Source organism: Chlamydomonas reinhardtii, chromosome 7 (assembly GCF_000002595.2).
Source record: "Chlamydomonas reinhardtii strain CC-503 cw92 mt+ chromosome 7, whole genome shotgun sequence".
Lineage (NCBI taxonomy): Eukaryota > Viridiplantae > Chlorophyta > Chlorophyceae > Chlamydomonadales > Chlamydomonadaceae > Chlamydomonas > Chlamydomonas reinhardtii.
This window is the reverse complement of record NC_057010.1, coordinates 389275-415474: the sequence shown is the minus strand read 5'-3', so window position 1 is coordinate 415474 and position 26200 is coordinate 389275. Positions and strand designations below refer to the sequence as shown.

At 65.4% G+C, this 26200-nt stretch overlaps 5 protein-coding genes across 6 annotated transcripts in view; 3 read left to right on the top strand and 2 right to left on the bottom strand.

The window, feature by feature from the left end:
- CHLRE_07g315050v5 (uncharacterized protein) overlaps positions 1–3863 on the top strand; it is a 5405-nt gene extending 1542 nt beyond the window's left edge. The window contains exons 5-10 of one of the 2 annotated variants that reach the window (XM_043063868.1): positions 24–123; positions 918–994; positions 1411–1526; positions 1872–1998; positions 2499–2577; positions 3020–3863. In XM_043063868.1, the coding sequence (XP_042922436.1) occupies positions 24–123; positions 918–994; positions 1411–1526; positions 1872–1998; positions 2499–2577; positions 3020–3235 (715 nt within the window). In that variant the 3' untranslated portion in view covers positions 3236–3863. Of the gene's footprint in view, positions 124–917; positions 995–1410; positions 1527–1871; positions 1999–2498; positions 2578–3019 lie in introns of both variants that reach the window. The other variant, XM_043063867.1, reaches the window with a different exon arrangement.
- A 13-nt stretch (positions 3864–3876) lies between these two features.
- On the bottom strand, positions 3877–5478 carry CHLRE_07g315000v5 (uncharacterized protein). The gene is made up of 2 exons (XM_043063866.1): positions 5048–5478; positions 3877–4885 (listed from the first exon to the last, which is right to left on the bottom strand). Exons 1-2 carry the CDS (start codon positions 5259–5261, stop codon positions 4332–4334), a joined length of 768 nt encoding a protein of 255 aa, XP_042922434.1. The 5' UTR covers positions 5262–5478; the 3' UTR covers positions 3877–4331.
- Positions 5479–5537: 59 nt separating this feature from the next.
- Positions 5538–10498, bottom strand: CHLRE_07g314950v5 (uncharacterized protein). Its single transcript, XM_001700739.2, has 9 exons — positions 10039–10498; positions 8911–9009; positions 8538–8599; positions 8172–8236; positions 7896–7963; positions 7550–7662; positions 7056–7188; positions 6298–6407; positions 5538–6040 (listed from the first exon to the last, which is right to left on the bottom strand). Exons 1-9 carry the CDS (start codon positions 10102–10104, stop codon positions 5899–5901), a joined length of 858 nt encoding a protein of 285 aa, XP_001700791.1. The 5' UTR covers positions 10105–10498; the 3' UTR covers positions 5538–5898.
- A 120-nt stretch (positions 10499–10618) lies between these two features.
- Positions 10619–17870, top strand: CHLRE_07g314900v5 (uncharacterized protein). Its single transcript, XM_043063865.1, has 14 exons — positions 10619–10805; positions 11023–11177; positions 11438–11803; positions 12988–13119; positions 13488–13587; positions 13879–14000; positions 14245–14318; positions 14610–14711; positions 14939–15011; positions 15330–15392; positions 15615–15785; positions 16042–16179; positions 16417–16632; positions 16869–17870. The coding sequence occupies exons 1-14, from the start codon at positions 10718–10720 to the stop codon at positions 17262–17264; spliced, it is 2196 nt and encodes a 731-aa protein (XP_042922433.1). The 5' UTR covers positions 10619–10717; the 3' UTR covers positions 17265–17870.
- A 368-nt stretch (positions 17871–18238) lies between these two features.
- CHLRE_07g314866v5 (uncharacterized protein) overlaps positions 18239–26200 on the top strand; it is an 8466-nt gene continuing 504 nt past the window's right edge. Inside the window, exons 1-9 of the mRNA XM_043063864.1 lie at positions 18239–19162; positions 19349–21202; positions 21440–21645; positions 21887–22080; positions 22280–22505; positions 22834–22980; positions 23195–23722; positions 23887–24014; positions 24287–26200. The exon at positions 24287–26200 is cut by the window's right edge and continues 504 nt beyond it. Of these exons, the coding sequence (XP_042922432.1) occupies positions 18379–19162; positions 19349–21202; positions 21440–21645; positions 21887–22080; positions 22280–22505; positions 22834–22980; positions 23195–23722; positions 23887–24014; positions 24287–25841 (5622 nt within the window). The 5' untranslated portion in view covers positions 18239–18378 and the 3' untranslated portion in view covers positions 25842–26200. The remainder of the gene's footprint in view (positions 19163–19348; positions 21203–21439; positions 21646–21886; positions 22081–22279; positions 22506–22833; positions 22981–23194; positions 23723–23886; positions 24015–24286) is intronic.

The following is a 26200-nucleotide window of genomic DNA, read 5'->3' as shown; positions in this document are numbered from 1 at the left end:
GCCATCCTGGCCTCCAACATCAGCCGCAACGACCTCCTGGTGGACACGGACAGCGTGGCGCACCCCGCCACACTCATCTGGACGCCGCAGGCGGCGGACAGCAGGCTGTTCGGCGGCCTGGCGGTGAGCAGGGCGCACGTGTGTGTGTGTGTGTGTGTGTGTGTGTGTGTGTGTGTGTGTGTGTGTGTGTGTGCGTGCGTGCGTGCGTGCGTGCGTGCGTGCGTGTGTGGAGGCGGTGTGTGGGGGGGGGGGAAGGGGAGGGGGTTGTAGATACCAGCCCAAACTAAACCATACCAAGTCAAACGAGTGGAGCACAGGCAGAGGCGTTAGTTGGGGGGGGAGGAGGGCGGGTGTTTGTGTGCCCGAGCCCAAAGGAAACATGGGGGGCAGGGCTTTGGAGAGGGGGAGGGAGGGGGAGGGAGGGGGAGGGGTGAAGAGGGAGGAGCGAGCGAGGCTAGTGTACAGTGAGGGAGGCATGGGCGAAGGCAGGGTGTTGCATTGTTGCAAGCGCTGGCAGGAAAACCGGGGAGGAGGGGGGTTGTATGCCCGAGCCCAACGGAAGGTGGGGGTTGGGGATACAAGGACCAAGCCCGTAGTGAAAGCCAAAGTGCGTGAGGGTGGGGAGGGAAAGGGCGGGGTGGGATTGGTGGGCGACGGGTAGGCTAGTAGGGCTGGGATGAAATACGAGTGGTGGGAGGGGGATGCAGATGATGGAGATTCAGTGTGGTAGAGGCGCGCGGCGCATGGAGGGGTAAGAGCATCGGGTGCACGCCGTGGCTGCACGCCCACCGTGTGGCCTGGACGCAACCCGCCTCCCGCTGCTTTCGTTCCCCTCCCCCCCCTCCCTCCCCTTCTCATGAAGGTGACCCCCCACCCCACCACTCCGTTCTCCACATGAACGCCCACCCCCCACACAGCCTGACCTGCACGACAAGCTGGCGGACCCCAAGTTCAACATCGCGCTGGAGAACCACATGTACGGCATCCCGCCCAAGTGAGTGTGTACGACAGACCGGCAGCACGTGCGCGGCAATGCGTGTGTGTATGTGTGTTTGCACGGCGGCGTGGCCATGGCGCAACCACGCAGCGGCGAGTGGAGTGAGGAGCGCATCCGCCTGCATCTGTCCGCATGCGCCCACCCGAGTCCATGTGGCCATGTGGGTGCACCTTCGTGCCAAGGCCGGACTGCCCCGCGGCGGCCCCCGAGGCGGGTCCAAGGCCCTCCCGCTCTGGAGGCGTCAGCAGCAAGGCACCCAGCGCCACACAGCCATCCCTGTGCACCTTCACCCGCCAGCGCACACTGACTCCGCACGCCCCGCGACACGCACACGCGCATACACATACACACACACACGGTGGCGACCCTCTCCCCCCTCCCTTCCTCCTCTCCGCTCTCCCCCTCCCCCCCAGCTTCTACCAGAAGTACCCCATCCTGGCCCAGTGGTACAAGCCGCTGTCCACCACGCTGGACCGCAACGGCACAGAGTACATCTCCACCATGGAGGGAATCAAGTACCCCTTCTTCGGTGGGTGCACAGGGAGGGGTGGGGGGAGGGGTTGGGAGTTAACGTCGAACCGATCCTGTAAGGAAACAGTCGCGCTGGTTAGGGGTGGGGGTGGGGGGTGGGGGAGTTGCAAGCATGCTGAGTGAAGAAGTCAAGGGGCGGGCAGATGGAGGGGAGTGGCAGAAATGAACAGAGGGAAGAAGCGTTTGAGGGTAGCAGAAACAGGGTACAGGAATGGAGGGAATCGCAGGGCCAACCGCAAGTTAAGCTACCGGCGCACCGGCCACGAATAGGCGACCACAAAGGCCATGGCCACCTCCCACCATACCTCCCTCCCTCCCCTCCCCGCCCCGCTCCCCACACCAGGCACTCAGTGGCACCCCGAGAAGCCGCCCTACGAGTTCGGCATGGAGGAGGTGCCGCACAGCCTGGACGCCATCCGCGTCAGCCAGCACCTGGCCAACGTGTTCCTGGAGGCGGCGCGCATGAGCAGGTGCGGGCGCGGGGGGGAGAGGGGCGGAGGGGAGTGGGAGGGGAGTGGGAGGTGGAAGGGTCAGCGGTGTCGATGTTTGGGGGAAGCGGCCTGAACGGAGGGGACGTTTGGGGAGGGCCGAACGGCTGGTAGGCGGGTGGGGCAAGGGTCGGGCCGAGGACGGGATGTGGGGGTTTGGGGCGTGGACCGGAGCAGGGCATGGGGAGGATAGGCGTGGGATTGGGGCAGGAGCGGAGGGCACAGGGGCACCACACGGCACTTCTGGATGGAGCGGTTGCGCCAGACAGGCGGGGTGGTCGTCAATCGCGGTACTGGGTACTGGGTATCAGCGTGTCCGGCCGGTGTGCACGGGCGGCGCACTGCGGAGCCGGGATTGCGGCCAGCAGCCTGGTACGGGTGTGTGGAAGCCCCCTAGAGTCCTGGTCTCTGACCCTACCTGCCCCTGCCCCTGCCCCAGACCCTGATCCTGGTTATAATCCTGCTCTTCTTGTCGTGCGCAGCCACAAGCCTGAGAGCAAGGAGGAGGAGCTGGCCATGCTGATCTACGACACCGCGCCCATCTTCTCCGCGCGCTTCGAGGTGGGGGCGGCGGGGCAGGGTCTCACTGGAGTAGGGTGGAGGCGGGGAGAGGGCGGGGAGGCCAGGAGGCGCAGAGGGCGAGAGGGCGGGATGTGAGTGGGAGAGGGACAGCCGATTGCACAGCGACACGTGGTGAGGATGTGGTGTCAGGGCGGGCGGCTGAACTGGCAGGATGTGGGGCTGGGGAGCGGCAGGGCGGCGGGGCTGGCTGGCTGACCGGCGGGCACCAGGGGGGTTGCAGGGGCGTCTGAAGACAGCTTTTGCGTGGGGTACACAGACGGGCCGGGCGGACTGGAAAGAGCGAGCAAAGCTGTAGCGGTTGCTGCTCCTACCTACCGTGCTCGCCTACGTCGCCACCTCCCCCCTGACCGCCCAGACCCCTCCTCCCCTCTCACCGCTTCCTCGCCACAATATGTCTGGACCCCGCTGCCGCACCCCCCAGGTGATGGACGAGGAGAACTACGACGGCCCCGACATCACCTACTACTTCGACCAGAAGGACAAGCCGCCGCACGGCCCCGACGACGACGAGGGCGGAGACGGCGGCGGACCCGCCGCCCCGGAGCAGGCGCCCAGCAGCGAGGACGGCGAGGAGCTGAGCGAGGCGAAGCGCGAGCTGCACTTCAAGTTCTGGAGCACCCAGGGCGGCTTCTTCTAAATGCGCAGCCAGGGCCGGAAGCAGTCTGGCTGCGATTGGAGCGATGGTAGCTCCGACGTGGCAGTGGGGCTGCTGTTATGTTAGGGAGTGTCATCCGGGCGCTGTGATAAGGACAGGTGCGCTGGCGGTGTGGTGCCGGACGAGCAGGCGCGATGGGCGCCTGAGTCGGCGGGAGGGCTGGGCGCGGCGGGGGAAATCGCTGCTGGTCCTTGCAAGTGAGACGCATCGGGATGCGCCTGACACGGACACTCATGAGGAGGGGTGTGTGCGCGCGGCGACGTTCTTCATGGTCGCCGGTGGCGGCGGCGGTGGCTTCATTTCACGTACGGTGTGACGTCGTGTGGCGGACGGCATCGCACGGCAGTCGGGTGGCATCACTGGGACATTGCTGCCGTAGTACCGTAGTACGGCATGGGTGTACGATAACGAGAAAGGCACGGGACGACACTGTGCACACGGAGAATGTGTTTCAATACTGTCGCCTGTAAGTGAAGACTTCTGCGTGCTGATTAGGATGGAAGGAAATCTGTGCACAGTAAGGAAGAAGGGCTTTCATCATTTGTGCATGTGAGGTCCCCGTGAACGGCATTACACCGGCAACGCTGCCCTGATGTAACTGGCAAGATCCAATGAGCGTCTGCCTTAATTGATGATAGCAACATGCTCTATCAAAGGCCTTCATCGGTAAAACGTGTAGCACACGCACTTTGCCGGCAGCACCCTACACAGAAGCCCAGCACAGATTGGGTTTGCTTCTCGTCATCCCCTATATCAACACACTCCCAGGGGCCGATTGCCGCAGCTATGCACGCCTGCTATGCACGCCCAGGACAGTAAACAGCCAGAACTTCGCAGTCTACAATACGGTATTGTGCGCATCGGATCAAAAGCATCAGCATCACCGTGCACTCGCTCCCGCACTCGCTCCTGCTTAGCTCCAGCGGCATACGCGCACCACAGCGGCACTCCCCCATCTTCACCCGCGTCGTGTTGACCTGGATGGTCCCTGCATGTGCATTCCCCACCTGTCCGACGTCACCTCGCCTCTCCTCGCACATTCGCCCCTCAGTCACAACTCACTCGCCCATCCACTCGCTCATGCCGGCGCCTCTGCCTCCTGCTCCTCCTCCTCCTCCAACCGCTGCAGCACCTCCTTGAGCACCCGCCGCTGCTCCGCAATATCCAAGCCCCCCACCGACAACCGCATAAGCAACGTAGCACCGGTTTTATTGACCAGCAGATTGGACCTTGTCACCGTCGCGCTCTCAACCATGCTGGGCTTGTGCCCCAAGGCCGACGCCGCCTCCGGAGCCGTCAGTGTGATGCTGAGCTTGCTCCCACTGTCGACCTCGGCTTGCACGGTGTGGGGGTCGTTCAGGCAGCTGCTCACAAAGCCCTCCACCAGCAGCTCGTGCGGCATGCACTCCAGCACGCGCCGGCTATACACCTTTGCGACTGCACCAGATAGGAGGGACACGTTTGTGGGCACCAGCTGCGCCTTGTAGAAGTCGAGCAGCAGCCGCACCAGCGCCACCAGTCCCAACCGCCCCGCAAGGTACAGCCAGCCCTCCAGCGCGGCCGCCACGGCGCCGGGGAAGGCGGTCTTGTGCGGCGCCAGGGGCCCGCCGGAGACGACCGTGTGTACTGTGCCTGGATGAGGACAATGGGGCATGCCGCATGTCTGGTCACTGCAAGACCGGTGATAAGACGGCCGGCAATTGCGCTGAAAGCACAATTATTACACATGTTGCAAAACCCTGTGATCACGTCCGTGCATGTGCCACAAGACATCCTCTTTTGCATATAACTTGCCCGAAGTCGGAACGTCCAGGGCACTTAGGCTGCCAGATCCAAAGTAGAAGTACAGCTTGCCGCGCAGCGCCAGCTCCAGCTGCAGCGGCTGCGGTGCCGCACCAGCTCCGCCCCCGCCAGCTGCCCCTCCCTCGCCACCACCGCCACCGCCGTTCAACACCACGCACAGCGCCAGGCTTGGCTGCGCCACCAACGCATCCATGAAGCCATCCATCACAACCCGGCTAGTGCCCACAGCGTCCGCGAACAGCAGCAGCGACCGCGCGGGCTCCGACAGGCTGGGGAACTTTGGGGGCTGCCGACCAGCGTCCACCCGCGAGTAGACCAGGTCCAGCCATTGCCGCACCACGGCCGAGGACACCGGGCTGCTCTGGCCCTCCAGCACCAGCTTGGAGAGGTCCCAGGTGGTCTTGCCGCTGCTGGCGCGAGGCAAGTCATCGACGACTCGGCTGAACAGGCCAAGGACTGCGATGTGAACTCCGAGCGGTGCATCAGTATCCTCAGTAACAATAAGCAGGTCAGCCGGCTTGTCCTGCACGAGCGAATCCTCGCTGCGCTTCCGCTTCACGCGGCTCATGGTCAGTCCCAAAATGTCTTTCATAGGAGCTGAGGTCTACATACGCTAGTAATGCGTCTTTTCCTTCTTCGTCATTATCATCCACCGACCCCATGTACCGCTTCAAACTCTGCATTCCGAGTTTCCGGGAAATCTGAAGGTACTTGACGCCAATTGCCATCCCGCACACTCAGCCGTCCTGAGCAAACCTCCTCCTCCCAACCCCTGATACAGCGCGCGCTAGTGGGCTGCCTTCTTTCAACTCCTTCCTCGGCGCGAAACTATCTCCCCATCCTCAGAACTCCAGCCACTTGTCGTAGTAGACGCACGTCTTTGGCGAGATGACACCGCCGTCGTGGCACTGGCCCGCCACGGGGCACACGCCGCACGGCACGTCCGTCAGCGGCGTAGAGTCCGGCACAGGCAACACAGCTGGCCTACAAGAGGAACATGGGGAACATGGAGTAACCTTTTGAATTAAGGCTTGCAATTTGCAAGTTGAGTGTTTGTTTGCGTGTGGTGTCTGTGTTGGTCGAGTAGACAGCAACACGCGTGCGCAGCCCAAACCCATTCCCCACCCATCCCGCACTCACGCCACACCACCCCACACCGCCCCGTGCCCCGCCCCGCACCACCTCGCCTCACCCGGTGGCCTCCTCCACTCCCCCCTGCCCACCCTGCCGCCAACCCTCACCTGTAGTGGTCGTCGTTGTCGTCCTCCCCCTCCGGCTCCACCTCGTCCACGCGGCCGTCGTACACCAGCGTCATCACAATGGTCTGGATGTCCTCGGTGCGCAGCTCCACCTGGGGGCCGGGATTCAGGGGGGCAGGGGGTTGGAGTGGGGTTGTAGATACAGCCCAAACTAAACCGAACCCAATGCAAAAGAGCGAGGAGGCCAGTGGCGTGGGGGTGGGGGTGGGGGGTAAGTGTGGTAAGGGGGAGCTAGGGGGGCTCAGGGGGGGTTGCAAGGATTGGTACAGAGAAGGGTAGCGAGGTAGACAGCAGGTGTGGGGTGGGGACCCCGTCCATGCAAGACAGGAGTGTGGGAACATCACGGGGGTGACTGTTCTGTGGAGCCGTGTCGCGGGTGGGGGCTGGGGGTTTGAAGATAGGGCGCGAGGAGGATGTCACATCAGCCGAAACGGCTAGGCAGCAGCAGTTGGATGCAGAGCACAGGGTAGGCTCCAGGGGCGGTGGCAGCGGACAGGACTGGGGAGTGGAAGGGGGATGGCGGGGGCCTGGTGAGGTACAGGCGCGGCGGCTTGGGGTGCACGCCCGGTACCAGACGTGGCATGCCAGCCCTGCAGTACCCTGCCCCCGCCCTGCCCCTGCCCCCCGCGCACACAACCCTGCCTGGCCTTTCTCCGACTGGCGATTTAGTCAATCTGCAAACGGCTATCCCCGTTCTCCACGAACGGCTATCAACGCTCCCTCGCCGCCTCCTCGCACACCTTGCTGAAGCCCTTGGCCCGTATGAACGCGGCGACGGCGGACAGGCTGACGTCGCCCTGGCGGCTGATGTAGGAGAAGCAGGCCTCGCGCAGCACGTTTATGAACTCACTGTCAAACTGGTTCTCAGTGTACCTGTGGGCAGTATGATATAGAGGTGGTAGTGGGAGCGGGCTTGGGGTGTGTGGTGGTGGTGGTGGTGCGTGGGAACTTAAGTGTGCCTAGCGGCGTGAGTACTTGCAACGGGTGCGGGTGCTGGCAAGCAGGGCTGGTGGAAGATCAGATACCATACAGCAAGCATTGTAAGTGCGCTAGGACAGTGTTGGAAACCTACACCCTTCCCCAGTGCCTTTCCCCCCTTTAGTTTGGGCTGTTATGTAACCCCCCCCCCCCGCTGTACCTCTGGACGTCGGCACTTCACTTCATATTTGATACACACCATCCCATGGATGGCTACCCCCCCCCGTACCCTTCTCCCCCTCTCCCAGCTACGCACCAGGCTCCCCCCGTGAGCTCCCTACTGGGCTCCAGCTCCGCCAGCATGTACACCTTGCGGCTGGGGCTGTTGACGTTCTTCACGGCCTTGACCAGCTTGCGGCCCTCCAGAACCTGGCGGCGCGGTGGCAGCGGCGCAGGCGGGGGCGCGGCAGGGGCCGGGTGGCAGGGGCGGGAAAGGTGACGGCGGATGTGGCAGTGGAGTCGGGCAATGGCGCCAAGGGTTAGCGGGAACAGCTTATTTGGTGCATTGCCCACGTGTCGGACCTCTGCCTTGTGCTTTCGTTCCACACATAGACACAGACAGACACATACACAAGCGTGCCCCGGCTTGCCGGCACCCCCACCTTGAGTATCTTGGTGATCTGCGGCTGCGCCAGGTTGGTGCGTATGCGCATGTCCTTGGTCCACACGCCTGCAAGGCAGGAGTGGAGAGAATGTGAGGCGCGGGGAGTGTGTGTATGAGAGTGCGGTGTGTGTTGGGGGATGAGGGCTGAAAACAAGAATAGCGCACCACCGCCTTGGACCGCAGCAGGGGCCCACACCGGGCCCCCACACTCGCGCAGTCGACTGCAGTGTTTGCCGCGGTGCGCGCCCACACGCGCACCCACACCCACACGCACCCGTGTTGCCGGCCGTCTTGATGCACTGGTAGATGAGCAGCTCCTCGGGGGACAACCCCTTGAACCTGGCGCCCACACACACAGGGAAGATGACGTCAGGAGGTCAGGCGGCACGCCGAGCGAGTGTGTTAGTGTCGTCGCAATAATGACTGGAGTGTTGCACATCGGTACCACACAGGTAACTTGTGTTGGTCCAACGCTTCTCTGTCGCGCGCTGCCGCTCGCTGCCACAGTCCGCTGCTGCGCCTCAGCCCCGTACGTGGGCCCTCCCACCGACCTTGCAGCCCCGCTACCCTTCCTTCTCCGGCCCTCGCCCGCGCCTACATCGCTGTTGGGCCCATCTGACGCCATCACACATACACTCACTTGGCAGCCTCCTCCACCGCGACCTCTTTGTACACCAGCTTTCCATTGCTTGTTTTCAACAGCTGCGGAGGGAACAGAAGCGGGCAAGACGCGGGCATCAAGTAACAGATGAACAAAGGCAATAACAAGAGGCAGAGTGCCTTTTCAAGCGCGCCGCCGCACCCACCCCCGCCAGCAGGCCAATTCCGCATCCATGTCTATCGCAAACCCACCGCACCCTACCAACCCGACGGCCCTACTACCGCTCCCTACCGCACCCGGGCAACCTCTGCTGGCCCCTGGCTGACGAGGGATTGGGATACCCTCACCTGCTGCCCTCCGCCGCTCCCCCTGCCCCACCCTCCTGCCCTCCCCCCTGCCTGCCCCACCCCACCTGCAGCCGCGACGCCGCCAGCAGGCTGTTGACCGCGTGCACGCGCTCCTGCAGCGGCACTGCCGGCAGCGCCGACTCCAGCGCGTCGTCCGTCATGCCCTGCGGGATGCGCGTGTGTGTGTGTGTGTGTGTGTGTGTGTTAAAGAGCACAAGGAAAACGTTGCGACAAGACAGTGTATGCGATGCAGCAAAGCGACGGTGTGTGTGTGTGTGTGTGTGTGTGTGTGTGTGTTTAGAAAAGCACAAGGACATCAAAGCACAAAGACAGTGAACGCGATGCAGAAACACGTGTGTGTGTGTGTGTGTCTTAAAGATCACAAGGAAAGATACACGCAGGGCCGTGTGCGTGCGTGTTAGAAATCACAAGGAAACATACACGCACGGCCGTGTGTATGTGTGTGTGTGTGTGTGTGTGTGTGTGTGTGTGTGTGTGTGTGTGTGTGCGTGCGCGCGCGTGTGCGTCACTAGGGACCGACCGGAAAGCACCAGGGCGATGCTGCGGCCAGACCATATGAGCGTGTGTGAGTACAGAAGTATAGTTGGAGAGGTTTGGGTGTTGGGGTGAGCTGTGGAGAGCTGAGTTTGTCTGTCGGTTAAGGGGTGGTTAGGGCAGCGGGTGTGGGTGAGCTGCAGCACACACCGCACCGCCGTTTTCCACAAGCTTAACGTACCACGGGCATCACCCCTGTCGCCCCTGTCAGCCGAGGGCCCCATCATCTCATAATGACGGGGGCGCTGCGCTGCATGCCCCCGCCGGCCGCCGACTTCGTCAGGCTCGGGCATATAAGCGCCCGCAACAGCCCGACAGCCACTCCTCAGGAAGGTATGGCGTGCATAGACCAGCCTGCCCTTCCGCACATACGGTATTCGTTGGGCTCGGGCACATAACCCCATGCTCCACCCAGTGACCCAGGAGCCCAGTGACGCCGCCCGCCCAACCGCCCGCTAGCACCCGCGCGCCCCCTGTCACACACACTACCCGCCTGCATGCGCCCTCTCCAGCTCGCCCTCCCGCGCCCGCCCGCCTGCCAGCACCTGTACACACACTCCCAAGGCCGCCCCGACACCCAGTCCTCCTGCCTGACCGCCTGCCCTGACCGTGACTACCAGCCTGCCAGCCTGTCTCACCTGTGGGTGCTGCCGCAGCAGCTGCAGCAGCTGCTCCTCGAGCTGCTTCTCCTTTGCCGCCGCCATGGTGCTCCGGCTGGTGGCTACTGCTCCTGCCTAACCCCCTGCCTGTTCCTTAGCTAGTTCGCAAGAGCCGGGACAAGTCCCACAGATTGAGATGAGGATGATCTCTGAGCAGGTGGTGCCCTAGAGCTTTGCCAGGACCGTGGGGCAGCGCGCAGGGGGGCCCCGCTCCGCGCAGCCGCTTCTCCCGCCGGGGACACCCCGCCACCGTCGCCTCCGCTCCGCAGCTGCACCTCCCGGCGACCGCTAGGCTGCTCTGTGAGACATGAATATGACTTTCTAAGGCATCCTCGCGGACTGAGGCAGCGCAGTGTGCAGTCTCGGGTTCAGAATTCAGGTTGGATAGGCGGAAAGGTCTGGCAATGTCTACTGTTATTTGTCGTATGATGTTTGAATCTATTACAATGGGCCGTTACACACTTGTGGAACAGAATAGGGGGCGGCCCATGCAGCCGACGGCAACGATTCCCAGCGAGCTTTGCGTAAACTTGCGTTGATACGATAAGCTGCTTAGTGACTTAGCGTACTGCTTCGACTTGTCTTGTAAGCGTGTTGCGGCTTCTAAACAAACCCTTTCTAGAGAAAGCAAGCTTCGTCGCTGGTCTTGGGTGTGGACATGGACAAGGACGACCATAAACGCAAGCGGAAGCGAAGCCGCAGCAAGGCCGGGCGTGACGATGGAGAGGACGCCGGCGCCGGCGGAGGTGAGCGGCCGGGGACTGTTGGGCGGCGACTGTGGTGGCTACCGGCGACCATTAAACTGCCTGTGTGCAACGGTTTGTATCATTTTTCATCATAAAACCTTGAGCCGGCGCCGAAGGTACTCTCCGGCTTTCCATCCAGGTTTTCCGTTTGCATGGCCGTCCGAGGGCAGCTTCCGCTTGCATCCTTGCTCACTGCGACTTGGCCGTCAATTTGCAGGCGCCGCCGTGAAGGCGACACCCGCCAAGCAGGTAGCGGCGAACGGCAAGGGCGCTAAGCCCGTCGCCGTCGTCAAGGGCACTCCCTCCGCCGCGCCTAGCAGCAAGGGCAAGCCCGCCGCAGCAGCAAAGCAGGCGGCGCCGCCTCTCGCCAAGGCAAGCAGTTGAAGCGAGCACCGCAGCACTGGGTTGGGTTTACGGGGCCGCGGCAAGCGCTGAAGACAAAGAGACGATGCGCTCGGGGGCATACCGTGCCCGCATCTGAGGCCCCTGCCCCAGCCACACGGCGCGTCACCAGCTGCGCCTCTGCTTCCCGGCCCCTCTACACGTCCCTGGTTCCATGTACGCAAGCTCTTCCTGTGCTTACGCCAACCTCCATACCTGATCCCTTGCACGTTCCCCTCGCGACCCCACAGAAGGCCAAGGCCGACGCGGGCCGGCCGTCGAAGCAGCAGAAGCGGCCCGCCAAGCCGGCCCCTGAGGACGAGGACGAGGATGAGGAGGACGAGGATGAGGACGCCGAGGGATTCAACAGCGAGGACTTTGACGCCATGCTGATGGGCGGCGGGCCGGACGGCGACGACGACGAGGATGACGACGAGGAGGATGACGGCGAGGGCGAGGAGGAGGAGGAGGAGGATGGCGGGGAAGGGGAGGAGGACGAGGAGGAGGAGGGCGAGGGCGAGGAGGACAGCGACGTGGCGATAGACGGCGAGGAGGAGGCGGAGGAGGAGGAGGAGGACGAGGAGGCGGCGGACGCGAAAGCGGCGGCCAGGCGCAAGGTGAGTGCAAGTCGCGCGACTGGTTTGGGGGGGGGCGCGGATAATTGGGCTGGAGGGGCAGGGAGTCAGCGGGGTTGTGCGCAGGACCGGCGGATGGCGGGGCGGGGAAAGTGGGGCATCAGGGAAGGGGCGGGCTCATGTGTTGGCGCCCGGCGGTGCAGCATCATAAGCGCAGTTGGAGCCGCGAGGGACGGATGGGGCCGGCGTGCCGATGGGGCGGAAAGTGCGGCTGGGGTCGCTCAGGGCGGGCCCAGGCCCTGATGGCAAGGACGAGGAGAGATAGGCGGTGGAGGCAGGGGGCTGTGCTGCGAATTTGCTGGCTGGGCAGGAGGCGTCGTGGCGGCGGCAATGGTGGAAGAAGCAGCAAGCGCGGGGTGATGAGAGAATTCATACACACCCGATCGTCCCGCCCTGGAGGCGGTGTACGGCTGAGGGCAGTCTTCAAAGTTCTCTGACCGCTGCTTGTGGCTTGCGCGTGATGTCTGAACGTTCGAGGGATGCGAGGATTGTGAAAGGACGTGCCTGTGTGCATCAGCTGGGGGTGCCAATGGCGGTTGGAAATACCGACTGGCACGGCCCCGTTGAGGCTGCGGGCAAGAGCGGGGTGATGAGAGAACATACACACCCGATTGCCCCGCCAATCATGGCGGTGTGCGACTGAGGGCACTTTTTCAAAGTTCTCTGACCGCTGATTAGGGGCGCGCTGGCGCGTGTGTTGAGGACACGGGCATGTGTGTGTATGTGTGTGTGTATGTGTGTGTGTGTGTGTGTGTGTGTGTATGCTTGAGTGCGCGCGCGCTGTGGAGGCGGTCGCGTGTCTGCCGAGCACTCGCGACGTACACCTACAAACACGTGGTGTGCTGGCATTGTGTGGGCGTGTGAGTTTGCATGTGTACGCCTAGTGCCGTTGAAATGCCCACGCGGGTTGATGAGAGAACAAACACAACCCGATCGTCCCGCCATCAAACACGGCGGTGCACGGCTGAGGGCAGTCTTCAAAGTTCTCTGACCGCATGACTCACCGGCACGCCCCCCCTTCCGTCCACCAGCACTCACACGCCTGCATCCCACACCCATCAACTCCCCCACTGCCCACCACTGCCCACCACTGCCCACCACTCCTCACCACTGCCCACACCACTGCCCACACCACTGCCCCCCACCCTCCCAACCGTGTTCCTCAGGCCCGGGACGACAAGGACAATGTGCGCATGGCTCGCGGCGGCATCGAGGTGGAGCGGCACGTGGCCAGTGTGGCGGGCATCATGTCGGCCTCGGAGTTCACCAGCCTGGAGCTGACGGCCAACACCAAGAAGGTGGGGCGGAGCTGGGGAGGAGCTGGGGAGGGGGGGGGTTAGGGGGGTGGGGATGAGAGGGGGGGGGCGGGGATGGATGGAGGGGCGGATGGGGGGTTACATGCATTAAGTTCACGAAGTGAAGTCGGGGGGGGGCGAAATGGAGGGGGCGAAGGTAGGTTAGGGTTTTGGTGACGTTGGCTTGGAGGGGAAGGAGCTGAGGGCTGGCCACCAGGGTACACAGGCATTGAAGGCAGGCGAGTTGAGGGCACGAGGGCATGAAAGGATGAAGGTGGTCAGAGCCGGGCCGGCCACTGTCTGTTTGCGCTGACTGAGCACTGACTGACTGCTTCAACCCCACTGCTTCCTGTTGCTGCCTCCCCCAACAGGCCATCGACGAGATGGGCTTCAGCCACATGACGGAGGTGCAGGCGCGCACCATTCCGGCGCTGCTCACAGGCCGCGACGTGCTGGGCGCCGCGCGCACCGGTGCGGGGTGGGGGCAGGGGTGGGCGGGGGTGGTGGTGGTGGTGGGGGGTACTGCGTGGGGGCGGGGGTGCTCGGCCGAGGAATGCTGAGCCGGCGGTGCCGGGGTGTGTGGAAGGGTCGGGGCGTGGGGTCGGTTGGCAGTGGTCGCGGTGTCAGCGTTGCCTCCCCTCCACCTCCCCCTCCACCTCCTCCTGCACCTCCCCTCCGTCCACATCCACTCCGCACCAACCCTCCATTCGCTGTCCTCACGCAACCCGTCTCGCCTCACGCCCCTTCCTTACCGCTTCGCAGGCTCGGGCAAGACGCTTGCCTTCCTGATCCCCTGCGCCGAGCTGCTGTACCGCGCCAAGTTCATGCCGCGCAACGGCACCGGCGCAGTGGTCATCAGCCCCACGCGAGAGCTGGCGCTGCAGGTGTGCGGCGGGAGGAGGGAGCGGCGGGATGGTGGGGGGGGCGCCGGGAGGGCGCAGGGGGGAGGGGGGCGGCAGGGGGAGGGGGGTTGTAGGGGTCGCATGGACATGCTGCGACGGTTGTTTGAAGCGGCAGGGAGTGGAGCAACTGCACGGTGGGACACGTCACGATTGCCACAACTGACCGTTCTTGTGCCCCCCTGCCGCCCATGTGCACATGCACACGCGCCCACACACACACACACAGATCTACGGTGTGGCTCGCGACCTGCTCAAGCACCACACGCAGACGCACGGCATTGTGATGGGAGGAGCCAACAGGTGTGTGCGTGGGCGTGGGCGTGCATGGGGTGGGTTAGGGCAGGCGCGGCGAGGGACGGCTTGGGGAGCCGGGTGCGCAGGTGACGCCTGTGTGGGCAGTCAGCGGAGGCGTGTGGTGGGGTGCCCCCACAGAGCACGCACGACGGATCCAGTGCCAAAACAAACTGCGGTACATCTGCTCACACCTCGCCACCCCGCCTTGTACTCCCAGCACCCCCTGCTTACACCGCCCCCTCTTTCCCTCCCTCCTCTTCCTTCTCTTTCCCTCCCTCCTCCTTCCCCTCCTCCCAGGCGCACTGAGGCTGAGAAGCTGGTCAAGGGTGTGAACCTGCTGGTGTCCACCCCCGGCCGCCTGCTAGACCACCTGCAGAACACGCGCGGCTTCGTGTACAGGTGAGGGGCGGTGGGGGAGTCTGGCGGTGCCGGTGTGTGTGTGGGGGGGGGGGGCAGGTGTTAGTGTGCGCCGCTGTGTGGTGGAGGGCGGGCGGGTGTGCGGGCGGCGTTGGGACACGGAGCGAGGGCGCTTCTTTGCAAGCGCAATGCCGCACGTGCACCTGACGACTTTGCCTCCCCGCTGCTGCCCTCCTGCTTCTCTCTCCCCCCCCTCTCCGCCATGGAAGGAACCTGGCCTGCCTGGTCATTGACGAGGCGGACCGCATCCTGGAGATCGGGTTCGAGGAGGAGATGCGCCAGGTGTGTGTGTGTGTGTTGTGTGTGTGTGTGTGTGTGTGTGTGTGTGTGTGTGTGTGTGTGTGTGTGTGTGTGTGTGTGTGTGTGTGTGGTGCGGTGGGGGGGTGGTTGGGTGGGGGGGGGCAGAGGGGGCAAGCGGGGTGGGGCAAAGAGGGGCTGGGGGTGGGACCAGGCATCGGAAGGGCAGGTGGGGATGGGGCAGTGTTTTCGAGTGGGGTGGAAGGCTGTGAGGGGGGGCACGTGTTGGCCAATGGTAAGAAAACCTGACGCGGTCTTGCTACCGCCGCCCAAACCGCCACGCACACATTACCCATCCCCCAGATCATCAAGATCCTGCCCAAGGAGCGCCAGACCATGTTGTTCAGCGCCACCCAGACCACCAAGGTGCGCAGTGCTGGGATAGAGACAGGCTCGAGCGCTTTCACTTCGTGACGTGACACACGTTCATTACAAAACCGTTTGTATGACTGGCTACCCCCCGCCCCCAACCTACCGTGCCTTGCTGCAACTGCTGCTCCTCGCTTTCAACTCCAAAAGTTGCACATCCCGCTGTGCCCCCCTAAATACCCCATCCCCACCCTCCTTCATCATCCACCGCCCCCGCAGGTTGAGGACCTGGCGCGCATCTCCTTCAAGCACAAGCCGCTGTACGTGGGCGTGGACGACGGCCGCTCGGTGGCCACGCGTGAGGGGCTGGAGCAGGGCTATTGCGTGGTGCCCGCCGACAAGAAGTTCCTGTTGCTGTTCACCTTCCTCAAGAAGAACCTCAACAAGAAGGTGAGGATGGGAACAAGGGAAGCGGCGAAGGGAAGGTGGGGCAGTGGGGGCAAGAGCATGCGGAAGAGGTGGGGGCGGCGGCGGAGGCGGAGGCGGAGCTTATGGAGGTGGATGCATCAGGCGTGTCACACAAACACCATATCATACGTAAGCTAAGCAGCCTTTCCACTAGTTTCGCACTACCTCGTCCTGCTTACCAACGACCGAAACCTAACAACGCAACACCCCCCGCGAACGCCCCCCCCCCCCCCGCCAGGTGATGGTTTTCTTCAGCAGCTGCAACAGCGTCAAGTTCCACGCCGAGCTCCTCAACTACATCGACATCCCCGTCAAGGACATCCACGGCAAACAGAAGCAACAGAAGCGCACAACCACATTCTTCGAGTTCTGCCAGGTGAGCGTGGAGGTTTAGGAAAGCGGGCTTGGGGCTGGGAAGGCATGGCATGGCCTGGCATAGCACACACTGGCATCTGCTGCACGCGCATGCACGGTGTGCCGGGCTCTTACCTCCACTTACCGGACCTGTGCCCGGCGTCCTTACCGTCTCGTCTCCTCACTCCCATCCCCTCAATCCCAACCCCTCACTCCCAACCCCACTCTTCCCCGTCCCATCTGCCCCGGCCTCTCTCAGGCCGAGAAGGGCATCCTGCTGTGCACGGACGTGGCGGCTCGCGGCCTGGACATCCCGGCCGTGGACTGGATCATCCAGTTCGACCCGCCCGACGACCCGCGCGAGTACATCCACCGCGTGGGCCGAACCGCGCGCGGGCAGGCGGGTCGCGGGCGGGCGCTGCTGCTGCTGCTGCCCGAGGAGCTGGGCTTCCTCAAGTACCTCAAGGACGCCAAGGTGGGAAGGAGGAGGAGGAGGAGGAGGAGGAGGAGGAGGGAGGGGGAGGCGGAGGAGGGGGAGGGAGCGGGAGTAGGGGCCGAGCAGGGCAGGACACGCGCGCCTTGATATCTCCCTGCGTTACGCGGAATGGGGATCCCCGCTTCCCTCAACACCGGTATCGTGCAACCCTCATCAGCACGACATCCACCAACCGCTCCTCACCCCCTCCCAACCCCCCACTCCCCCCCCCGCAGGTGCCCCTGAACGAGTACGACTTCCCCACCTCCAAGCTTGCCAACGTGCAGTCGCAGCTGGAGCGGCTGGTGGAGAAGAACTACTACCTGCACCAGTCCGCCAAGGACGCCTTCCGCTCCACGCTGCTCGCCTACAACAGCCACAGCCTGAAGGAGATCTTCAACGTGCACCGCCTGGACCTACAAGCCATGGCCCGCTCCTTCGGCTTCTCGGTGCCGCCGCGCGTGAACCTTCAGCTGGAGTCGCACAGCAGCCACACGCGCAAGGCGGCCAAGGGCGCCCCCGGCGGCAAGGCGGACTACCGGCGCGGGCTGAGCACGGGGCACAAGTTCAGCGCGGCCAATCCGCACGGCAGGCGCGAGGCGGGCGACAAGCGGCAGTTCGTGCGCATCTGAGGAGGTGACCGCTGAATGAAGAGGGGGCAGCGGGCTGTGGATGGGAGGTGGTTGGTGGGAGGAGGTGGGGATGGCCCGGAGTGGGCGGTGGCGAAGCGGTTCAAGGAAGGGTGGGGAGCAGTTAACGGAACTGACGGAGCTAGCGGACTCGTACGGCGGCCGTGTGTTGTGTGCGGACCGGGCTGTTGGCCGGGACAACAGCTGGAGCGGCCGTTGCCGCGGTTTGGACGGCCCTTGACATGTATGACTTGACCTGTGTGCATTTCGACCTGGCGTATGACCGAGCAGAAGCATTACATTTGAAACAGAACGTGTGCAGGCAAACCGGCGGTGACTGGCCGTGGCCGTGAGTGTGAGCACTACATGATAACAAGACGAAGGACTGAAGGTGGGGTGCAGAGTGCTGCTTGGAGAGGCCTTGCAGGGGATTGGCTGTGTATGGGTACAGTATGTGTTTAGGCAGCGGTACGCGCCGCGCCTTAGAGAGGCGGTGACGCCTAGCACGCGCTTCATTGTAGCAATGATACACCTGTGCTGATGTACGGGCGGAAAGTAGGAGGCGTACGAAGCTGTACGTAGTCCAGTAGAATGTAACAACGGCTCAATGCCGGTGAGTTCCGGGGGCGGGGCGGGGGCACTGGGGGGGGGGGGGGGGGGTACGAGGGCTCGGACCAACCCCCCGGGTCAAACACGGTCGCAGGGGAAGGTGGACGGAACCCGCATGAAGCTGCCAGTATCTAGGGGCTACAGAAGAAGGCTTGCACTGTGTTGGGAGACTCGGGGAGCTGTGCCGGCATTTGGCGGGGGTGGGCAAAAGGGCTTGTGTTGCCGCGGCGACCCACGGCCGAGGCGCCATCCGCTGGACCTGGCGCAAGCGGCTGCTGCGGGCTGCTGCTGCTGCCCTGCCCGTCTGTCCCCGCGCACTCGGGCGCTATTGCATCGAGCAAACGCATGTCTCCCATAGCCACGTTTATGCGCCTCACACTCCCGACCTGCGTAGGCAAACGCTTGCAAGGGTTGTTACGGCCGCGACTCGCCCTAGTGCACACCCGACAGAAGATAGAGGTGCCAGTGTGTGGCTCCTGCTGCTGCCGCGCAGCTGCGCTCCAGCGCCATGAGGGAGCTCGCTGCGGCCGCGGCGGCAGCGGGCGCCAGGGGTGCTGCCACTGCCGGAGGCGGCTCGGCATCAGCAGCAAGAGCAGCAGCAGGATCACAGGCTGGCCACGCCGGGGCTTTGCTCACGACTAGGAATGCAGGCAGCACTGAAGGCGTTGGTGCCGCCGGGCTGCACAGCGCTCGGGAGGTGGATGGCGGGATGCCGCACTGCCCGCGTCAACCGCCCGCGGCCCCGCTGTCGCCGCCTCCGGCCCCGCCTCCCCCACCTCCCCCGCCACCTGATTGCCACGATGGCTACAGCGGCAGCAGCAGCAGTAGCACGTGCGTAAGCAGGCCTGGGGGTTACAGGGGCAGCGGCGGGGGCGGCGGCGGCAGCGCCGCTTCAGCGCCTACGCCTGACCCCTCGCCGCCCTCGCTGCTGTACAGCTTCTTCGGCGGCACGGCGGCGCGGCCCACCATAACGGCGGCGCCGGCTCGCGCCAGGGGCAGTAGCAGCGGAGGCGTCGGGGGCAGTAGCAGCGGTGGCGGAGGCAGTGGCGGCAGCAGCAGAGCGCGGGGCGGGCTCGTTGGCGGCACTGGCAGTAGCAGCGGTAGGGAACTGGCGGGCGATGGGATGTCGGGGCCGCCGGCAACTGCTGGCAGTAGCTCCGGCGGCGGCAGGGTCCCGGCTGCAACGGCGGCGGCAGTAGCGGACGCGGGCGCCGCGCCGACGCCCATCGCCTACTTCTCCGGAGCCTTCTACCACACACCACCGTCGCTTAATGCAGCCTCAGTGCCGCCAGGTAGCGTACCGGCTGTAGGAGACGCGGATACGCCGGCCATAGCATGGGGCAGCGGCGGGGGAAGGAGGGGGGCACTGCAGCGCCGGACGGTGGCGGCGGCGGGACGCGCTGGCGGCGGCAGCGAAGCTGTGGAGGACGGCGGCGGTGGCGGCGGCGTGTCCCTTGCTGTCGTGGCTCCCGCCCCAGGACAAGGCGACAGCGACACGGACAGTGGCGGCGAGGCGCCGGCAGTAGCTGCAGCCGCGGCGGCAGCGGCGGCTGTAGCAGCAGGCCGCGGCTCGGGCGTGCACGCATGGCTCGCCTCGCTTTGGGCAGCGTTACAGCAACAACAACAGCAGCGCCGGCATCGGACGCACGGGCGGGGTGGCGGGGAGTCTGGCGCCGGCAGCCCGACGGCGGCAGATGCCGCAGCTGCGGCGACGTCGCCCAAGCGATTCCACTGTCACCCCGGCAGTAGCTCCGGTGGCGCCGTTGCCTTCGGCAGTAGCAGCTGGTTTCCTCGCCTCACCGGCAGCAGTAGCAGCTCTGCCTCTGTGGCGTCGTCGCTGGCGCCCGCAGGCCCGGCCGCCGGGGCTGCTACTGCCACGCCTGGCGGCGGGGGCAGTAGCGGCAGTAGCAGGCCGGGCGGCCGGGGTGCCCGTGGCGCCGGCAGCTACAGCCACGTCTTGGCGCTGCTGCTGGTGATGGGCGTGATGATGCTACTGCTCGTCAGTGTCGCGCTGCGGGGCGGCGGCAGTAGCACTGCCAGGAGCAGCAGCGCCGGGCGGATTGTCAGGGGCGGCGGCAGTAGCGGCAGCAGCGCTTTGGCCAACAGCACAGAGGGACCAGCAGCACCGGCAAGAGCTCCCGGGCTGGCCCTGTCAGGCGGCGGCGGGACGCTTGGCCACTCCCTGCCGCGACCACACTCACCCGCTCTGCCCACCGCACAGCACTCGCTTCCACCTCGGTCAACCTCTTCGACCGGGCTGTCTGTCGAGCAGGCCGATAGCGAAACAGGTGAAAGCGGCAGCGGTGGCGGCAGCAGCAGCACCAGAGCAGTCGCGGACGGCTGGTGGCAGCAGCTGCAGCAGGCGCCAGTGCTGAGCTCGCTACTGCATGCGATGACGCCGGCGGGCTGGTGGCGGCGGCCGGGCCCGTCAGCTCCGGCAGCACCGCCTGTCACTCTTTCCAGAGACCGGGTCGCCGAGACCGCTGCTGACGGTTCCTCTTTCAGCGCAGCCGACAGCGTTGGCCTACCTACGGTGTTGGCTGTAGCCCCAGCGCAGGCGACGGCGGCGCCGCCGCTTCAAACCAGCAGCTCCACACATCCCTCCACCACAAGTTCTACGGCCATTTCCAAGGCCGCTTCCGCCTCCGAGACGTCCCTGTCCCTGTCCATGAAGCACGCGGCAGCAGCCGCGGCGCTGGTCAGTGCCGGACTGGCCGGCGATGGCGGCGGCGCACTGGTGTTCCCCGGAGCCGGCGGCGAGAGCGCCGCCGGCAGCGCCGCGGACTGGGACGGCAGACTGCCGCTGCCGCCACTGCAGCCGACTGCGCCGCCGCCCGCTGCAACGCGCGCGCCGCAGACGGGGCTGGAGGCAGCGGTGTCGGCGGCGGCGCGGGAGTCGGCGGCGTCCTCGGAGGCGGCGCAGGGGTTGGCATATCTGGCAGCTAGGGTGGACCTGGACCCGCCGGCTATAGCTGCCGCTGTGGCGGCGGCTGTAGCAGGTGGGGGCGGAGGGTTGCCAGGCGCAGATGCTGCCACTGCAGGGGCCACCGGGCTATCAGGCTCGATGATGCTGTCAGCGAATGGCAGTAGCAGCAGCGGAAGTGGCGGCAGCGGCGGCAGCGGTGGTCACCCGCGGCATGACAGCGGTGGCAGGGGGCTGCCGCCGCCCGACGCGCCCGGCGGCGAGGCGCGCTGCTGCGGCCCCAGTGCGCCTGCGGGTTATGGCACGGTTGACTCGGCGGCGGCGCTGGCGGCGGCAAGGGCGGCTGCTGATGCTGACTACCTGGCTGGGCGGTGCGATCTCAACAGCAGCGCCCGCTTCATCGACATTGGTAAGCAGCCGGCCCGGTTGTGGTCGGCAGCAACATTGGAAACTGCAACGGTGTCACTACGCCGTGGACTCCATTGCTACGTGTGTTGGTCGTGGTGTGCCACCTTCTATCTCGTCAAGCCTGAGAGCAAGCAACATGCCTACTGTGTGCGCACGAGCACCTCACCCCGCCCTGCGCCACACCCTCATCCCCATCCCACACTCAGCCACCTCCCGTGCTGCTCCCCGCACCCCGCAGGCAGCTGGCGCCACACCAGGTCCACCGAGCCCAACCGCCTCGCTGCCAACCCGCACCCCGCTGCCGGCCTGGCGGGCGACGCCGCGCTGTTCGTGATCGCGCGGCACGGGCGGCTGACGCTGGCGGACGGGCGGCCGTTCCGGGTGGCGGGGCTGGACGTGCCCAGGCTGATGGCGTGGGCAGCCCAGCCCCACACGCGGCCGCTGGTGGGTGCAGTTGCAGGCGGTGCGAGTGTTGAGGATTTGAAGAGGGTTTGGAGGTGTGTTGGGGGTGGTGTACTGGTATGGCCTTGGTGGCTGTTGCTTGACGCCGGCATGTCCTCCCCCAGGACTCGCTGGTGAGCCGCCCCGACGCACCCATCTCACTGGCTTGCCAGCTGCTGATGCCCTCCCCTGTTCCCCCCGGCCCTGCCCTGGCCCCCGCCACCACACACACGCACAAACACAGGCCCGTCACGTGATGGCCACGGCGGCCCGCCTGGGTCTCAACACGCTCAGGTTCTTCGCCTTTGACGACGGAGCCGCCGCCGTGCCGCCGTGGGTGGGGGACCGTGGTGGTGGTGGCGGTGGCGGCGGCGGCGGCGGCGGCCTGCGGGCACCCCTGCAGGTGGCTCTGGGGGTCCTGGACGAGGCAGTGATGCGGTGAGTGCGTGTGCGTGTGTGCGTGTGCGTGTGTGTGCGTGTGCGTTCGTGAGCGCCTCAGTCGTAGCCCTTGTAAGTGGTTGCTTTGTGGAAGGGGCGCGGGCGAGTGGAAGCAGTGGCAGGAATCTGCGAGGGTGCACAACCACACACATGTGCATCTCCCTAACCACAAGCACCTTACCTTCCTGTCCGCACACAGTTCCGGTCTAGACTGGGTGGTGGCGGCGGCGCGGCGCTACGGCCTGCGTCTCATACCCGTGCTCACGGACGCAGGCGGCAGTAGCAGCAGCGGCGGCAGTAGCAGCAGCGGCAGTAGCAGCGGCGGCCCGGCGGTGCCGCACCCCCAGGGCGGCATGCACGCCTACATCCGCTGGGTAAACGCCAGCGACACCGTCACCGCCTTCTACACCAATGACACATACAAGGTGGGGCGTGTGTATGTGTGTGTGTGTGTGTGTGTGTGCATGTGGGGGGGGGCGTAGTGTATTCCAATCCCAGATAAGCAAGACCAACGGGACGCGTGCGTGTGCATTTGTTTGCATGCGTACCTTGTATGTATGTGTATTTGCGACCCAGGCGTGAACCTGCTCGACATCGCGGTCCTAAACCCGGCGGTGCTTCCATGTGTGGTGCTGTGGCTCCTCTCTTCCCTCGCCTCCCCATCTCCTTCCTCAAGCACCGAAGGCCTCCCCCTCCCCCTCCCTTCCGCCCCGTTCCCCTTCCCCCTCCTGCCCTCTCCCTCCCCTCCCTCAGGCCCGGTTCTTCGACTACCTCACGGCGCTGTCCTCGCGTGTCAACTCCCTGACCGGCATGCAGCTGCGACACGACCCCACCCTACTGGCCTGGGACCTGGCCAACCGACCCACCGACCCGGGCAACACCGGCAGCCGCCACCTGCAGGTCGGGCCGCTGCGGCCGCGTGCATGCGTGTTTGTATGTGTGTGTATGTGTGTGTGTGTGTGTGTGTGTGTGTGTGTGCATGTGGTGAAGGGGGCGGAGGGCAGAGATGTATGTGGTCTAATGGCGCGGCGCGACCCCAGCCAACCAACCCACCAACCAACCCACCCCCCCACCGAGCCGCCCCCACCCCACCCCACCCACCCACCCACCTCAGGGCTGGCTGCCGTACATGGCCAACTTCCTCCGCACCATGGATCCCAACCACCTCATATTCGCCGGCCTGGACGGCTTCCTAGGCGCCCACTCGCCCCACCTGGCCCCGCTGTACAACCCCCCACCCCGGGACATATTGCCGCCGCCGCTGCTACAGCTGCAGCCGCTACAGCCGCTACAGCATCATGCGCGGGCGCGGGTGCAGGCGCAGGCTCGGCCGCAGCATACGGCCACGCAGGTGCTGCCACCACAAGGGGCAGCGCAGGCTGCCGGCATCAGCGGCAGTAGCAGCGGCAGTAGTAGCAGCGATGGTGCTGGCGGGGGCAGTAGCAGCAGCACCGACGGGGTCATCCCCGCCGAGGCCCGGTCAGTCGTGTCCTACTGGCCTGCCGGCTACAGCCCTGAAGACTGGTTTCGCCAGCTCACCAGCAGCAGTAGCAGTAGCAGCTTCACCGCAGGCGGCGGCGGCGGTGGCGGTGGCGAGGCGTGGGATGCGGTGTGCGAGGGTACCGACTTCCTACGCAACGTGGTGGGTGGGGCCTTTCTTCACTGTCGTGGCATCCATATGGTGTGAAATCTACACGAGACAACAGCCGTACCTGAGACACGGGCCGTCCAAGAAACATGAGCAATACCACCTATTTGTAGGGGCACAGCACCCCTGACCGTCCCTCCGAATGGTCTGGTCCTCAGATGCTGCGTGAGCTGGACCTGTCCTCCGCGCGGCTGGCTCCGGACCGCTGGCTGCCCGGCTGCGGCGCCGCCTGCCGCCTGCGCTGGGCGGAGGGCTGGGTGGCCGCACACCTGCAGGAGGCGCTCAGGTGGGCGGGCGGGTTGCGGTTGGGGTGGGGTGGGATGGTGGCTTGGGGTGGGTGGAGTGGGTGGGTGGATGGATGGGTGGAGTGGTTGGGTCATCCCGAAGGGGCGTTGGTAGAATGCAGCTGCTGGGCGAAGCGGCACAACAACCAGAAGACCGCGGCATGTGCACCCGCGCACCCTTGATGCTCCCCCTGTCCCTCCTCCCCCTGCCCCTCCTCCTCCTACCCCTCCTCCCCCTGCCCCTCCTCCTCCTACCCCTCCTCCTACCCCTCAGGTCCCAGAAGCCGCTGCTCCTCATTGTGGAGAGCCCACCCGCCTCCAACTCGGCAGCAGCAGCCAACGCCGCCGCTGCCGCAGCCGAGGCCGCCGAGGCTACTGCCGCCGCCGCTGCTACAGCCGCAACCGCCGCCGCCGCCACCGGCGGCAACAAGAGCCAGCAGGATGCTACTGCCAAGGCGGCGGCGGACAAGGCGGTGGCGGCCCGGCGGCGCGCCGCCGGTTACGCTGCCGCGGCGGCGGCCACGGCCCCTGCGGGCCTGTACCGGCGGCAGCTGCTTGCGGCGACCATGGCGGCGGTGCATGCGGCGCACGTGGCGAAGATGCATGTGGCAGGGGTACTGGTCAGCGTGCCCGAACTGGATGTGGATTTGGATATGGGGGTGTCGCTGCTGGCAAGGGCAGCAGCAGCAGGTGCGGGTCGCAAGGGCGCCGCTAGCCGCAGTGGGGCAGGCGGCGGCGGAGGTGGCGCCGCGGTGGCGGGTACGACTGGACAGCAGGCACCGCAGGGGGTGGAGGGCCGCCGGCAGCAGCTGCTGACGCAGCTGTCAAATGCGGCGGCTGCGGCACACGGCGGGCTCAGACGCAGGCGGGGACTGCAGGAGGACAAGAACATGACAGCAGGTGCGGCGGGGGAAGCAGCAGGTGCGGCTGCTGTGACGCCTGCTGCCGCGGCTGGTGAGCAGGTGGCGTCACCACAGCCGCCGCCTTGGCCGGCACACCCGCCGATGCCAACCGTGTCTGTGTCCCGGCAGCCGCAGCCGCAGCCGCAGCCGCAGCCGCAGCCGCAGCCGCAGCCGCAGCCGCAGCCGCCAACATCCTTCACGGCTCGCTCCGGACGCGGCGATGGGACCCCTCTGCAGCTGGATCCGCAACAACGCCCACAACAGCAGCCGCAGCACTGGCCGGTTTGGCAGCACCAGCGGCAGCAGCAGGACGTGCGGCAGGGGCAGGACGTGCAGCAGGGGCAGGCGCTGGCGCGGGAATGGCGGCGCTTTATGAACCATGACGCCCGGCTGGCTTGCTCCTGGGGTCGGGCGGCGGCACGGCTGGGTTGGACGCAGGAGCAGGAGCAGATGCGGGAGCAGGTGCAGGAGTGGATGCGGGAGGGACTGGAGCTGCGGGAGCGAAAGGAGCAGGCACAGAAGGAGGAGGTTGGCTCAGGTACCGGGGTGCTGGCAGGAGCAAATGCGACCGGAGTCATCAGCAAGTCGAACACGGCTGCTGCAGCGGCTGCCACTGATGATGCGGCTGCTGCTGGTGGCGGCGTGTCGGTTAGAGACAGCCGTGTGGCAGGCAGCCCCCCTTGGGTGGGCTCACAGCCGGCTGCGGCCGTGGCACAAGCTGGGGAGGCGGCAGCAAGCACAGCTGGCGGCGATGATGGTAGCAGGGGCAGCAGCGGCCATTTGTTGCTTGGTGGGCGTGACACGGCTGTGCTGCTGTCCAGGTTTGCCGTGGCAATGACAGGAGGCAGCAGCGGTTGGCCTGGCGGTGGTGGTGGTGGTGGTGGTGGTGCCGGTGGAGGTGGTGGTGCTGGCAGCGCGCAGCGGTAGGTGATGCGTGGTGATGAAGTGTGTTTGTGAGGGTCAGAGGCGCTTGTATTCACAGGGCAAGATGCTTAAAATACCATTGTGGTTTGTGCTGGCAAAAGGACAAGTGTTCCCCGGTCACGGGAAGAGGGGCTGTTTATTGAATTCCGGAGCGACACGCCCAAAACATGCTGTCTGTAAGGCCTGAGTCGCCTGACCGGTATGGATGTGACGTGAGGGACTGAGGGTACAAGAAGCTACGCGCCAATCAGCAGGGGTTCTGTTAGCAGCAGGGGTCAAGAATGAACTGATGCTAATTCATGTGATGCATGAGGGCATGCATGCGGCATTATTAGAAGCACTGAGTATGGATCGTCTGCAGG

Coding starts and splice junctions, on each gene's coding strand:
- CHLRE_07g315000v5 (XM_043063866.1), bottom strand. CDS start 5,261: ATGGATGGCTTCATGGATGCGTTGGTGGCGCAGCCAAGCCTGGCGCTG. Junction 4,886..5,047: donor CCTGGACGTTCCGACTTCGG/GCAAGTTATATG, acceptor GTCCTCATCCAG/GCACAGTACACACGGTCGTC.
- CHLRE_07g314950v5 (XM_001700739.2), bottom strand. CDS start 10,104: ATGGCGGCGGCAAAGGAGAAGCAGCTCGAGGAGCAGCTGCTGCAGCTG. Junction 7,964..8,171: donor CAAGACGGCCGGCAACACGG/GTGCGTGTGGGT, acceptor CCTGCCTTGCAG/GCGTGTGGACCAAGGACATG. Junction 7,663..7,895: donor AGATCACCAAGATACTCAAG/GTGGGGGTGCCG, acceptor CCGCGCCGCCAG/GTTCTGGAGGGCCGCAAGCT.
- CHLRE_07g314900v5 (XM_043063865.1), top strand. CDS start 10,718: ATGGACAAGGACGACCATAAACGCAAGCGGAAGCGAAGCCGCAGCAAG. Junction 14,001..14,244: donor CGCGAGAGCTGGCGCTGCAG/GTGTGCGGCGGG, acceptor ACACACACACAG/ATCTACGGTGTGGCTCGCGA. Junction 15,393..15,614: donor GCGCCACCCAGACCACCAAG/GTGCGCAGTGCT, acceptor CCGCCCCCGCAG/GTTGAGGACCTGGCGCGCAT.